This window comes from Sebastes umbrosus, chromosome 7 (assembly GCF_015220745.1).
Source record: "Sebastes umbrosus isolate fSebUmb1 chromosome 7, fSebUmb1.pri, whole genome shotgun sequence".
NCBI lineage: Eukaryota > Metazoa > Chordata > Actinopteri > Perciformes > Sebastidae > Sebastes > Sebastes umbrosus.
In genome coordinates this window covers 19427700-19441717 of record NC_051275.1, presented here as the reverse complement: position 1 = coordinate 19441717, position 14018 = coordinate 19427700, and the positions used below count along the sequence as shown (strand labels likewise).

At 40.2% G+C, this 14018-nt stretch overlaps 1 protein-coding gene across 2 annotated transcripts in view; it reads left to right on the top strand.

Annotated features, from left to right (window-relative positions):
• Window positions 1–14018, top strand: part of LOC119491386 (lissencephaly-1 homolog) — a 43467-nt gene that overhangs the window by 8528 nt on the left and 20921 nt on the right. Inside the window, exon 2 of one of the 2 annotated variants that reach the window (XM_037775360.1) lies at window positions 596–903. In XM_037775360.1, coding sequence (XP_037631288.1) covers window positions 872–903 — 32 coding nt within the window. In that variant the 5' untranslated portion in view covers window positions 596–871. Of the gene's footprint in view, window positions 1–589; window positions 904–14018 lie in introns of both variants that reach the window. The other variant, XM_037775359.1, reaches the window with a different exon arrangement.

Genomic DNA, 14018 nt, shown 5'->3' with positions numbered 1-14018 from the left:
GTCACACTATCACTAATATATTTTTTGCTGAAGGTCATAATGATTTCACCGTGCCATCAGTCAGGCCAGCCAGCTCTCGAGGAGTTATCATAGTGAGACGATAGGCTCAAGAGCACAGCCGTTACTCGAGCCTGCTCGGCTGTGTCCTGTTTTTCTTTTCTGTTGGCAACCTGGGAGGAGAAGTACGTTGCTCGGAGAATGTGGGTCAGCTCTTGTATGTTCACTGAGAAAGGAATTTGCTGCAAGAGCGGACCAGAGCTCTCAGACCAGACTGGTGACATGACAGACAGATTATGGAGGTAGATAGGAGTGAAGCTGAAAAGCAAATGAAGGAGGTGGTTTATGAAATGTCTGATAAATGGGCTTTGCTGTGGGAGTCACATTCTCTTTCTGGTAGAAAATAACAGTGTACATTTTGTGTTTTTGTTATTTTTTTCCATTGTTGACAGATTCTTCAGCCATTTTATCTGTGTATAAACTGGTGCAGACATTAATGCAGTACTACTCTGGCCTATGAACATCTCCACCCACTCTTCATGTTATCTGTCATGCATACTTAATGCTGACTTTCCCTCTCTCTCTTCTCAAGATGCAGTGTAGACTTGGCTGGTGACTGGTCTGCAGGCTCTCCACTTCTCTTGTCCCTGGAGTCAGCCAGTTGGGGGGCAGATTCCTGCGTTCCCCTTCTCTCCGTCTGAGTCTTTTGTCTGGACAAAACCAACTGCCCGCCATTGGAGTACACAGCTCGTCCTCGCCCGTGTTGCTTGGATCAGCACAGCTCATCTCCTGACTGAGGAGAGCGCAGCAGCTGCACAAGATTCACCTTCTACCAACCGATCCCTCCCAGCCCCGCCCACACTGCCCCGTCACCATGGTGCTGTCACAACGGCAACGAGATGAACTGTAAGTCGCCAACACACCTTTCATTACATGTGGCTGAGATATGACGGTCAGATTAAAAATATATGGATCGCATAGATTTATACACTGTGGTTACAATGTTGTCCATCTGTTGCATCATGTGATGAGACGTGTTTCATTTCACATTCATACTAGATTCACTTTCATGTATTCACACATACTGACACTTTCACAGCTGCCCAGTTCAATCTCATTCTTCTGATGTTACCGAGAAACTTTGAAGGAATGAACATGGTTTGGTCATTTTCTCAAAGCCACTTTGAAGGTGTTTCTCATAGGAGGGAAGCGCAATATTCATTTCAGGGCTGCAACTAAGATTTCTTTTTGTAATCAATTCAATCAATCAATCTAATGATTATTTTCTGGATTAATCAAATAATTGTTTGTTCTATGAAAATGTCAGAAAATGGTGAACAATGCCTAACACAATTTCCTTAATATTAAGATGTTATCCAACTGCTTATTTTGTCTGACCAATCTTCCAAAATCTAAATTCATTCAATTAGTTGCCAATTTATTTTCATTTAATCACTGCAGCTGTAATTCATTTAGAATAGATATTTTTGTATCTATTGTATGTTTCATCCTAATCCAGACATGCTCAACGCATACTACAACCTAACTAAAAAGTTGAATATATCGGCAGTTATTTTTATGTAAGAGCATAAAAAGGTCAGTTCGATCAATTTAAAGTTCTATCAAATGCCAACAATTCAGGCTTAATTTAGGCTGACCCTTAATCAGAGATAAAAACCTCAACTACAGTCAAGTCAAGAGAAACTTGAATAAATGTAGTTGTTTGAAGGAGGTGTTTTCACTGCAATATAAAATAAATCTTAGAAAGGGAATTATGACCTGTTTAACTTCATAACACTTTTTACCGTGGTATAGAATTGGTATTGAGAATGGTGGGATTTCACTGGTATTGGTATTGACTACTAAATGTCTGGTATTGTGACATCCCTAACCTGAGCACTCTAAGAATGTTATTTTCTGTTATGTTATGTTCCAGGTTTTATCACCTCAACAAGTTTGAACCAGTAGATCTCCATTCTTATTCTTGTCATCTTCTGCCTACTGACATTTTTGTTGACACATTGTGGCAGCCCATGTTATTGTGACTCATAAAATCAAATGTGAGAGTCAAACAAGCTAAGCTGCTGTTGTGCTGATCTGAGTCAGATGTTTCTTGAAGCTGCCTAGAGACATGAGTGCCAATTACAGTGTGAACGATTTCAATGAATGGATTAATGCGGGCTTGTTCCAATGAACTTTTTTTGTATACCTGTTCCCAAGCAAAAAGAGACTACTCCCAACATGTTAATTATTTTGAAAGCCTAAAAGGCAATTCCTGTTTTAATTGTGCTTGTCATTGCTTCCAGGCATAGATGTGCATTGATTACTAGAATCAGTTTAAATAGGGACAGTTTTGTTATTTTTTCTCCTCGGTACCCCTCACGAAGAATCAATGACCTGAGGTTCCTGAGCTCCTCTGAGGTCTTGCAGCACAAATGTATTGATCCTCTACCTACACTATTTCCCCCTGAAAATGTTTAGTATTCACAATTTGCCCTATGTGACCTTTAGGTGAGGCTTAGAGTGCTCCTTTTGCCCTAAAATGCCACAGGGGGAAAAAAAAAGGGATCCAAAGTGTTATAACGAGCTTCATGCACTTGGTCTCTGCACAGTGTCGGTGCTCAGTGATTCCACAGGGAAACCATGTGCCCAAGATGTCTGAAATCTGCCTTCAAATTGTCTGGCATTGGCACTAAAGTGGCATACAGACAAAGAAATATCTGCACATGTGCTGTGTGGTGTATATTGAGCAAGTGGGGGAAAATGGGGGAGACTGTGATAATGAGGGAACTGTAATATGGCTCTGCTGAGTCTGTTAGCTAGGTAATTAACCCCTGAGGCGGGGGATGAAAAGTTAAGGCAGTTACAAGGTCATGAGAAGGAGATGAGATGATCTTGCTGAGCTTTAGTCCTTAAGAATTCCCTTCCACTTAAGATGTATGTTAAAGCAGCATATTTAAAAAAGGATATGATGGATATGTTTGCCTCTGACTTGAAATGAGTCAACAACCCTGTTTAGTAGGGCTGGGACGATACACCTATCTACCGATTCGATACTATCACGATACTTGGGTGCCAATTCGATATGTATTGCGATTCTACAAGTATTGCGATTTGATATTCCGATTTATTGCCAATATAATACAATACCTAAATTAATACAATAAAAATATTTGATTTTCAGTATGTATGTAGTCAGAGATGTCCTGAAGTCAAATATGTCAGTCATTGTCAGGCATTATTTATTAATACATTTTCATCACAAACAAGTGGCATTTTCTTTTTAATTTATAAGGGACATGTAGTGTTTTATACTTCTGGTGAATATAATCCAATCAATCTTATTTCCATATGTATTTTGTATATACAGTTCCCTTTGTTAACACCTTATTTTGAAAATGGGACGTAGTCACATGTATATACTTCCGCTAACTTTGCCAAGTCCGTCGCTAGCTCATACCGTCAGTTCCGTTCTCTTTATCCATCCATGGTCAGCTCCATCAGGGCTATTTGAATGCATTTAGTCATTTTTATGGCGGCTGGCATGACTGCAAGTTACAACAAAACGATAAGATTTCCTGTCCATGACAGAGTTAGCATGCAGCTTTAGCCATGATGTCTAGCTCTGCCTTTCCTGGCAACATGTGAAACCCAAAGTGTTTTCACATACAATAAAGTATGGAGTGTTTACCACGTTGGATTTAACATGTGAGGGTGCAAGTCATATTCACACGGACCCTCCGCCGTTTTCTACTTTCTCGCTTCAGCTCACTGCAGCCAGCTGTGGTTTGTTTTGGTTGACGGATAGGGAACGGATATGACGTCACATTACTCAGACTACAACAATAAAAGCAGTAATTTCCTTTTACTTCTGCATAGACTCGAATGCAAATATATAGATTCTGGCATTTCAAAATCAATTTCAAAATCGTAAAAAAAATTGTGATACATTGATGAATATCTTTTTTTTCTTACTATTACTGTTTATGGTCATTTTTGCCCCCCCCCCCCCCCCCCCCCCCCCATCTTGCAATGTCATTGAGAAATGCATCAGCGTTCACATGACAAGGCTCTTAACATTCCTCACTATGTCTCTGTGTTGTTAGATTAGCGCTGTGGGAGGGTCTGTTGGTATGGAGAGAGCTATTGGAATGCTAATCTGTCATGCTATTTGCTATTCAGAGGAAACTGCCAGGGACCCCTTTCCCCCTCTTTTCTCCTCTGTTGCACAAGTCTCTGGCCCCATATAGCTTACAGGAAACTGGTGTGGGACCATCGCACCACTTGAGTCACATTCAAGCATCTGTTGCATTCTTCCCGTTGGAGATGTCGCTTGGCTCAGTTGGTTGCTCTCATTGAGTTTGTCGGCTATAAAGTGCCCCTAAGATCTTATTTCCTAACTGGCAGCCTCATTTAGGGAAGCCAGCTTGAAAAACCAGCGGCCCATTTTGAATCAGGCAATATAGCAGAGAGGGTAATGGGAACAGTGACCGTTTGACTGTCTGCTATTCATGCTCATTTTTCATCGGGCCCCCTCCTTTCTTTGTCACAGCCTTGTTTACCATCACGCAGCCCACAAATACAGTAGTTGTTGTTCCTATTGCATTCAGGCCTAGTCTTCCACTTTTTCAAGCTGCAACTGTCAGAAGCAATAAAATAACTGCAGGGAAACTATCTAATCTGCACAAACTTTACTGTGTGTGCCATTAGAACAAATGTCTTTGGCATTTAATATTTTTTAGGTGAAATTATAAAGAATGAAAGTGGTACAGCAGAAAACAAGACAAGGCCGTTTATCCTTGTTGTTTTTGTCATTCCAGTAGACCTTGCTCTTCCAGAAAGACCACATAACTGTTTTATTACTGTTGTCGAACAAAATATTCTAAAAAGAGAAATAATATTTGGCCCTAAACTGGTATTTTGTCAGCACTGCAGTCAGATGCTGTGATTGCGTAGCATCCTCACAACAACTCTATTTTTGTGAGCATAGCCAATGAAAAGCGCATTTGTGTCTCTTACCAGGGTCAGGGGACTCGTCCCCGCTGGCGTGTAATAAAAATAGATGCAGAACACAAACTATCTGCTCTCCTGAAAGACCTGGAGGCACCCATCTGCAGATGGGCCTTTTCTTTTGAAATTTCTCCTTGCTACACAAAGAAAACCCCCTAAGCCATCTCCATGTCTTAGGCTACAAGATGGTTCATGTGATTTTTTTTTTTGTTGATTTTTTTGAACCTCCCCTGGCTGTGAATGTCGTGACATAACAAGTTAAATGCAAAGACGTCTGCCATTCAGAAGACATAAAGGTGACTTAGACAATGAAATACTGTAGTATAGTATAGTACAGTCAAAGTTATGGCATGACTAGTTTACTGTGGCAAAGGACATCTGTTTAAGGCGATACAGAGTTCCACAGTTTAATAAGGTTAGATTTGTGCACCATTTAATCCTAAAATTAAATATGGAGCCTAATCGCAAATCAAATGTACGTCAAAGGGTCTTGAATTGTCTGCGATGATTGTAATGGTGTTTTAAATGTTTGTATCCTTGTTTTTTGTCTTTGTTGATGTTTCAAATGAAGCTGATGGGATGCCAGAACATTTTCAGACTTACTGTGTGACTATTGCACATGCGTACATCGCAATGTTGATGCTGAAACGATACATCGTGCAGCCCTACTGACATTATACTCTTACGTGTTTTTAGTCATCAAAAAACGTGATATTATCATGATTTGCCAAAGCTTATACCTTTTTCATTAATTGCACTGATTGCATTGATTACTTCCTAATTTGGTCCAGAGATGCAGTATTTCTGTCATAGCACTTCAGTGTTTGGGTGTGACAGGAGCCTCCTGACGGGGATTGCACACAGACATTTGTTGCTGGCACACACAGACATTTAGTTTAGCATGTTCAGTTCCCGAGCCTCTCTGTTGGTGCTCAGTGTAGTGAACACGACCAGCTGCATCTGCAGGGGGTCTATCAGCAATACAGATCTGATTTTGCCTCGGGACTGACACACAGATGGATTGGCATGGTAACAGTGTCTGTGTTCTGGACCCACCATCCCATATCAATCATTCATCGTCCCCCATATAAAAAGGACTTTTAGAAAGAGGACCAGTCTACCGCATGTAGAAACCTTTGAGTTTCTAATGGTTGCCTGATCACAGTGGATCTTACCTTGTTTTGATCAATCATTCATTTAGAAGATAATGAATGCTGAATTATGACCATCATCAACATCTTTATTGTACATCATTAATGGCACTTTTTTAATCTACTAAATGGTTTCCTGACCACTTGCTTTTCATGTTAACCAGACATTTCCTCTTTTTGAATCCCTAGCTCTTTATAACCCTCTGATCATGTTATTGTATGTTTCATCATGTTGAAAAAATTTAAATCCAGTATGACAAAAAGTAATGCATCTCATTTAAAGCTCTTCCCACAATAGCATTAATACAACTAGAGATATTAAAAATAATTCCTTCCTCAGTAGATCTGGTTTAATATATATGTATGTATACTGTATGTGATGTGAAGCCTAGTCTCATATTGGGGCTGCACAAATATTGTTTCTTTATCGTCATCGCAATGTCAACTTGCACGATAAACACGTTGTGAAAGACTGCGATATTGCAGTCAGGGATTTTTTGAGTTAGTTGAGAGAGACTATCAGTAGAAAACTAACTGCACTTTAAAAAAAAATATTTTTTTTTCGTTGGTGCCCTGTTGTGTTCAGTGTTCAATTTGTTCAATAAAAGAAAGTTGCAAATAATTTCCTTTAATTTTCATAATTCAACAAGCAATTTGTTGTATTTTAGCAGTATACTGAAAGCAACAGAAAGGCTGAACTGAGAACACTTCTGTTTATTTATCCCAAGAAATATCATTATCGTGATATTCAACAACTTAATTGTACATTGCATATTTTCCTCATATTGTGCAGCCCTATCTCACATCTGTTTATCCTTGTTATCCTTTATTTGCCCAAGCTTTAAGTCTACACACCGTCATAGGATTTAAGAAAGTACGCTTAACTCTTCAAAGCTTTTGCTTCAGTTCGGACAACAAAGCTCCATCATCACCATGTGACAACAATGTGTGCACGCTACGCCCATTATAGAAAAAGTGTGTGACTTGTTTGTGTATTTTGGTGTGTAGACCCTGCTGCTTTTTGATCTGTGATACTACACACACACACACACACACACACACACACACACACACACACACACACACACACACACACCTTCTCCATAGTGAAGAATAGTCGCTGTTGTGTTAACTCTGTATTCAGTAAAAAGACTGTCCTGGATTGGACGTTAACTCTTCTGTGGATCCCAGTGGGAGAGAGTTTCCTCTTTGAAGTCTTCTTCTGGCTTAAGGGTTGATCCCCACTGCAGTACTCGTAACTTATATGAAAGAAGACTGCTTTCTTTCCCTCACAACCTACCTGTTTCACATTGAAATTAACAGCATTATGATAATCGCCCCTCTAAGAAGCTTTGAGATGAGTTGCGAATCAAGTAAAGGGCAGAAACTTTTATCGATGAACCAAATTTTTCTTTCATTTTTTTCTCTTTTGAAATTATACGGTGGATTCATTGTCTGGTTAATCTAGGTGGTGATCACCTTCAGGCGACACGCTTCATGTCTCGGTAACCAGCGCCTGGTGTTCCCCCTCATAAGTCAAGCAAGAGAAATAGATTGGTTACACTTTTCATGGAGATCCAACTGTAACTGGTCAATTATGCAATCCTGTCATATGATTTTTGTGGAATGCTTCTCCCTGAGAAGTTATCAGCTGTTCAGTACTCAGCTGTTAAGACGAAGGAATAAGCTTAACCTTTTTGGCTCTCCAGCGTCCTACTTCTTCTTTTAACACACCCTCTGCTCTTGTTACTTTCACACATTGAACCTTTCAGCAGAAGTAGTGATTTATTTCCTGTCAAATTTAGTGTGAAGTTTGTTTACCCATGACATCACATGACCGTCCTCGACATGTGAGATGAGGCTGGATGCACCTGATATAAAGTACATAGTGTTTTTCCCACTGTCAGTGTGCAGTTTGATCGGGTCCTTTGTTTGATTTAGTAATAGCGCTGACATCTTGTGGTTCTTTCAGCTGTCATGCTTGACAAAATGCTCGTCCTACTGGTTTTTAGACTTTCCACCTACTCAAAACACATAGATGCCTTCAGTAAATTGCAGAGCCGTTGTTCATACCAATTCTACAAAGATCCCCTGATTCTTTAGGTCTTGAAAGGAAAAACTGAAAGAATGACATGGGAGTGTTGCCCATTCTCACACATAAACCTAACATGACAAAAATCTGAAAAATATCCGGGTAAATCTGCACGCTTGGTAGAACTAGCTCTGTTTTAGTCCTGAAAGGAAGTCCCACACTTTGCCAAGTTAGCACAGTCTTTACTTGAAGATGAGGATAAAAGAAATGTGAAATAATAAGCTGTTTAATCATTATTTTTTCTGTAGCAGTACTGCCGTGCATCGCTCTTGGCCTTGCTGCTTGAGTACGTGTACTTAGCAGAGACAGTGGTTACATCACCAGAAGCACTGGTTTGTCGTCCTCTGCTGTTTGCACAGTGGCTGTCATCTCCGAGAACAACCTTTGTAACCTCTTTTATGAAACACAATCATCCCCTCATCATAAAGTGGTAGTACAGTTGTTTTCAAACAGTCCATGTCTAAGGGTGTGGACAATGTGCTCATAGGGAACAAAGACTGACGTGAGATATATGCCTGTGAAATAATACACAGGAAGGAGAATTTTATATGTGCCGAGGGACCTTTCAGAGAGTAGACTTCTTCCTATTAAACATTTATCAGCAGTTTTGAAAGGTTGAACAGGTCCATACATCGGCCGGTCTAGAAATACTCCTTTTGTAAGGTTTGTGCCCATAGATAGATGTATGATACAGGGCAATGGCCTGGCCAGGCAAGCAAAGTTTCCTTCCTTTAAGATTCATTAGAGCATTTAGAGTCTGTCTGTAGCTGATGAGTGCTGTATGCAGTGTGAAGGGTTGTGTTTCTTTAACATTTAGGCAGAGTGGGTGGGTAGCTCAATGTGTCTGTAATTGAATTAAATTAAAGTAGTGCTTTGACAAGAGAGCACTGGTGATGACTTAGGTCCAGGCTTTGTAAGTCAATAAAATCTGTTATTATTGGTCAATTAAGTGTATGAGCATCGTATGAGATTCAGACCCAAGGCGAAGACAATTCAGCTGAAGCAGAATACATTTTTGTTGGTCTTGTGACCTTCTGTTGGACTTATTTTCATTCTCATTTTTTCACATTTTTACACTAGATGATTGATTAAAAAATGTTTACATTGCAGTGTTGTAGTCAAGACCACCTAAACCGAGTCATGACCAAGACTAGAGTGTATTGAGACCGAGTCAAGACCAAGACCAGATCAATGCGAGTCCCCCACTGCATGACACACTTATGATAAAATGTGGAACATGCAAACCAGAGGCTCTCCTCAAAATGATCTGAAAGATCCACATTTTCATAAAACCACTCACAGAATGCGTTCACTTTCTTGGAGCACGTGTCAAGGTGACAGCCGTTAACAGTAACAATAAATTGAAATTAAAATTATAATCAAGTTATTGGTTTCATTTGAAGTAGGAAGTTTTACATCCAATCAAAGTAATAATGTCAACAAATAAACCAGACAATGCACAGACAATTCAGTGATGTCCCCGCAGTTATGGTCTGGTCCAGTCTTGAAATAAAATCCTGAGTCCTCTTTGTCTGAGACCGATACGAGGCTGAGTTAAAATGCGGTTGAGTCCGAGACAAGACCGATCTCGAGTACTACAACACCGATACATTGGAAATAATTGTTAGTGGAAGCCCTCATGTCATGCTTGTAAAGTGTTAAGGTGCTTTCAGACTGAGCGGTCGCCGCTGCCATGGTTTTCATTGTAAACACAGCAGCAGCCGTGCCGCTGAGGTCTTATTCTGGCGTCGCTCAACCGTGCTGTTGACCATACTAAAAAGCACAAACATGGGTTAATGTTAATCCAATGACCATTGAAACAGAACAGCTCAGTCACCACCAGGTACAGCGTAATCTGTTTTTGAACTACACAAGATGCTCTTGATGTATTATGCAGCACACTTCAAACAGCTTAACAGTTAAATGTTTTAGTTACTAAAACTGATCACGTTTTTATATCTTTACATGGATTGTAGTGAAGTGAAGGAAAGGGTCGATGCTCTGTTAGTAAATGTTGCTCATTTTTAAAATGATGTGAAAGTGAATTATCATGGAGCGTGTAATGGGAGGAAGTGATGTCACTGGCTGGCAGACATGCTGGATGGCTGACTCACCTCTCTTCTCCGAAGGATGAGGTCATGCATCTCTTCCTAGTCTCTCTGTTTGGGTCACAGGCTGCAATTTCCCTCTCACTCCATTAAGGGTTTATAGTACATGAGAGAGCAGCTCAGTAATGGAGGTCTGACTGTGACCACACCATAGATATAACCAATGTGAGACTCACTGAATGACACAACATTATTTGCACTTTTGAATAGTTAGCGAGTGATCAGTGCTGCTTCCAGTCCTCACAGAGAAAAAGACCACGTTTACAGCTACAATGTGGGCTTTCAGGCTTTCTATTGTTCTTTTCTCCCCTCTTCTATCTGTCCTCTCTGTCCACGTACTCGCCCTGCCCTCTTTCTCACTATCTCCCCATCGCGTCATCTAGCTGTGGGCTGTTAGTAACCATGGAAACCAGCCGGTTTGCTCTCCTTCTGTCGACATTAGTACACATCTTTTCCCCTGATTTCTTCTCAGTCTTTGGGGAGTGGATATATTGAAAACTGCATGTTGGTGTGTGGTTTGTTTTTATTATTTTGCCACATGCAGGGTGAAGTGGGGGTCAGAGGGGCAGTGGGTACTTTGTGTTCATGTCTGCTTCCAGCACTGAGGCTCTTTGACAGATACACACTCTAACAATATTGTTCTTTGCTGCAATTTTGAGTGCTTATATTTGAAACAATATGCTTTCAAAAACAGAAACAGGAGGTGTTGTATATAAATATTAGCCCCCATTTTGTTCACCTGCTTTGCTGTGTGGCTGTGCTGTTTTTTGCAAATGACCGTGTGTGCGCTATTATTAGACCATGCAAAAACACTTGAAATATATTGAATATGATTCATGATTACCACCTTATCCCCTGGAACCACATAAATAAACTGCTCCACCATGTGGTTTTGCATACAACACCATGCAGCTTAGAAAGTGAGGCATGTACTTTACATCAAATTGACTTTTGTAGGGCTGCAACTAACGATTATTTTCATTGTCGATTTATCTGTCGATAAATTAGTTGTCAACTACTTAATCAATTAATCGGTTTAAGATTTTATTTTAAGAAGAAAAAAAGTCCAAATTCTCTGATTCCAGCTTCTTAATGTAATTATTTTTTGGTTCCTTTTCTCCTCTATGACAGTAAACTGAATATATTTGAGTTGTGGACAAAACAAGACATTTGAGGACATCATCTTGGGCTTTGGGACATTTTATCGACCAAACAACTAATCGATTAATTGAGAAATTAACCGACAGATTAATCGACAATGAAAATAATTTTTAGTTGCAGCCCTAATCAAAAAAAAAAGAAAAACGCCGATCAGTGTCCTCAGAAGTCTTGTTTTATCCACGGCTCAAAGACATTCAGTTTACTGTTATAGAGGAGGAAAGAAACCAGTAAATGTTTACATTTAAGAAGCTTGAATCAGGGAATTCTGACCTTTCTAGACTTTTGTCTACTACCATGTGCTCTCTTTCTGCATATACATTACTGCGGACCACTGTGAGGCGACCTGTTTCTTATAGCTATACAAGACTGAAAGGAGACTAAAGTAGAGTAAAGGGATTTGATTTCCTGCCCTTTTCATGTCCTGCATAGAAAGATTTGACTAATGCAAAACCATTGAATGCCTTTCCATAATTTCAGTCTTTTTAGTAGGGTAGTTCATAGTTTGGTACTGCCTTGGTATTGGCAGCCAGGTGGTCTTCCTGATACTCCATCCTCTGAATTACACTGTAAATGGCTGGTGTGACATCCCATTGTTTGGTTTGGTAAAAGCACACCTGCTCATACATACACCCTCTCCTGACACACCCACACCACATCAAAGCTTCCTCTGTGCCTTAGCTTGCCTCACCTGCAGCTTCCCTCGCCTGCTTATACACTTTCTCAGACGTGCTAGCCCACCCTGGCCCTCCCCTCTAGTTTTCTAGACTTGAGGCAGGCAGGCTGTCAGAGGAGAAGATAACCTCCTGCTAACCTTGAGCTGTAATAAGGCCTGCTCCTGTTGTCATGGGGATTCAGGTGGGCAGAGGCAGACGGCGGTTTCAGTGTTCAACACTGACCGAGAGGGCACAGGGGGCACAGGCTGGGCTGACAGATTGTACCCCCCACCCCTTTCATACTGGCACCTCAAAGCCTTGCCTGCCTGACAGCTTGTCTGGCTTCTCCTGGCGTTAATGGTGGGGTTCACTGTGTGCAAACACAGGAGGGCTGGAATCAAGGAAATACTGTATTAATATTAAAGTAAAATAGCGTTTTTATCAGACATTCATGAATTCACTGTCTTTGTCTGTGCTCTTTACCCCAGTTTCCAGTCTTTTTAAGTCAGTTTTTTTCAACCAAGTCTGGCATGTTATAGAAAAACTAGAGAAGTAAAGAAACCAGAATATATTCACATTCAAGAAGCTGGAATCAGAGAATTTTTACTTTTTTTTTCTTAAAAAATTACTTAAACCAATTAATCGATTATCAAAATAGTTGGCGATTAATTTAATAGTTGACAACTAATCGATTAATTGCTGCAGCTCTAGATTATTGCAACCCCTTCTTGTGTTTATTGTGAAAGTCCACATTGCGTCAACAACACAAATATGGCTGCTCTGCTTTCATGTATGATTAAAGTGTTGACATAACAGATATACAGCAATATGGCTGTGATCAATATGTAAAATAATAACACAATACCATCATATTTTCACAATACAATTAAACTGAAAGTTGATATACAATAATATTGAGTAACGGCCCAGCCCTGAAACAAAGCATTTCCTTACTCCACTTGGAATAGACTCAAAGGAGTACATGAACTGTATATACTTTACACTAAATGGGACATTTTGGATTAAAAAAAAAAAGAAGTCAAATTAATAATTTACTTTTTCTGCACCCTCAAGAGAATCTAATTAGATGGAGAATGAAAGCCTGAACTATTGAGACTAACTGACTTGAACCTCATAATAACTCTTTGTAAATTGAACTGCTGCTGAGGCTGCAGTCGTAAACCAGGCCTGTATGTAAGTGTGAATGTGTGTGTTATCTGTGTGTGGGTTTCTCTTATGGCAGCCCAGGAGATAAAAAAGGACGAGTGCAGGCAGATAGCCTCCTTTCTCCTCAGCTTCAGCTCTGTCTGTCTAGTCTATTGTGTGTCCTATCTGGACATCTCTCCTCACATATTTTAAATAGCAGGACAGAAATACACCTCTGCTACCATCTCCACCATCTTTTTGTCGGCTTTCTGAAAGGTGTGGTGTCTTTGAATGTCTACTTGTCTGCAAACTTGTGCAGGAGAAGGAGATGAACTGGAGTAAAATAGAAGTATCCAGAAGCGCTTTCAGTTGTCTTTCTCTGTGTGTATGTAGGTGATGGTGGGATGTACGCTGACTCTCATTTCCCCCATATCTACACACCACAGGGAGTCATCCCTTCCATTATTTGCCCACAGCAACAAGAGCTCATTACAGAAGCCAGACAGATGTGCTCTCGATTTGTGTCAAATGGGCGGAGAGGGGTGTGTGTGTGTTGTGTTTGTGTGAGAAAGCAGTAGACTGTCTGTGTGTATTGTTAGATGTAATGCTAGACTGCACTTGTGCATGCCAAGCATTTTTATTATATAGCAAGAGCCATGATAACACAGCCTGAATGTGTAAAATGTACATCTTTGTCTGA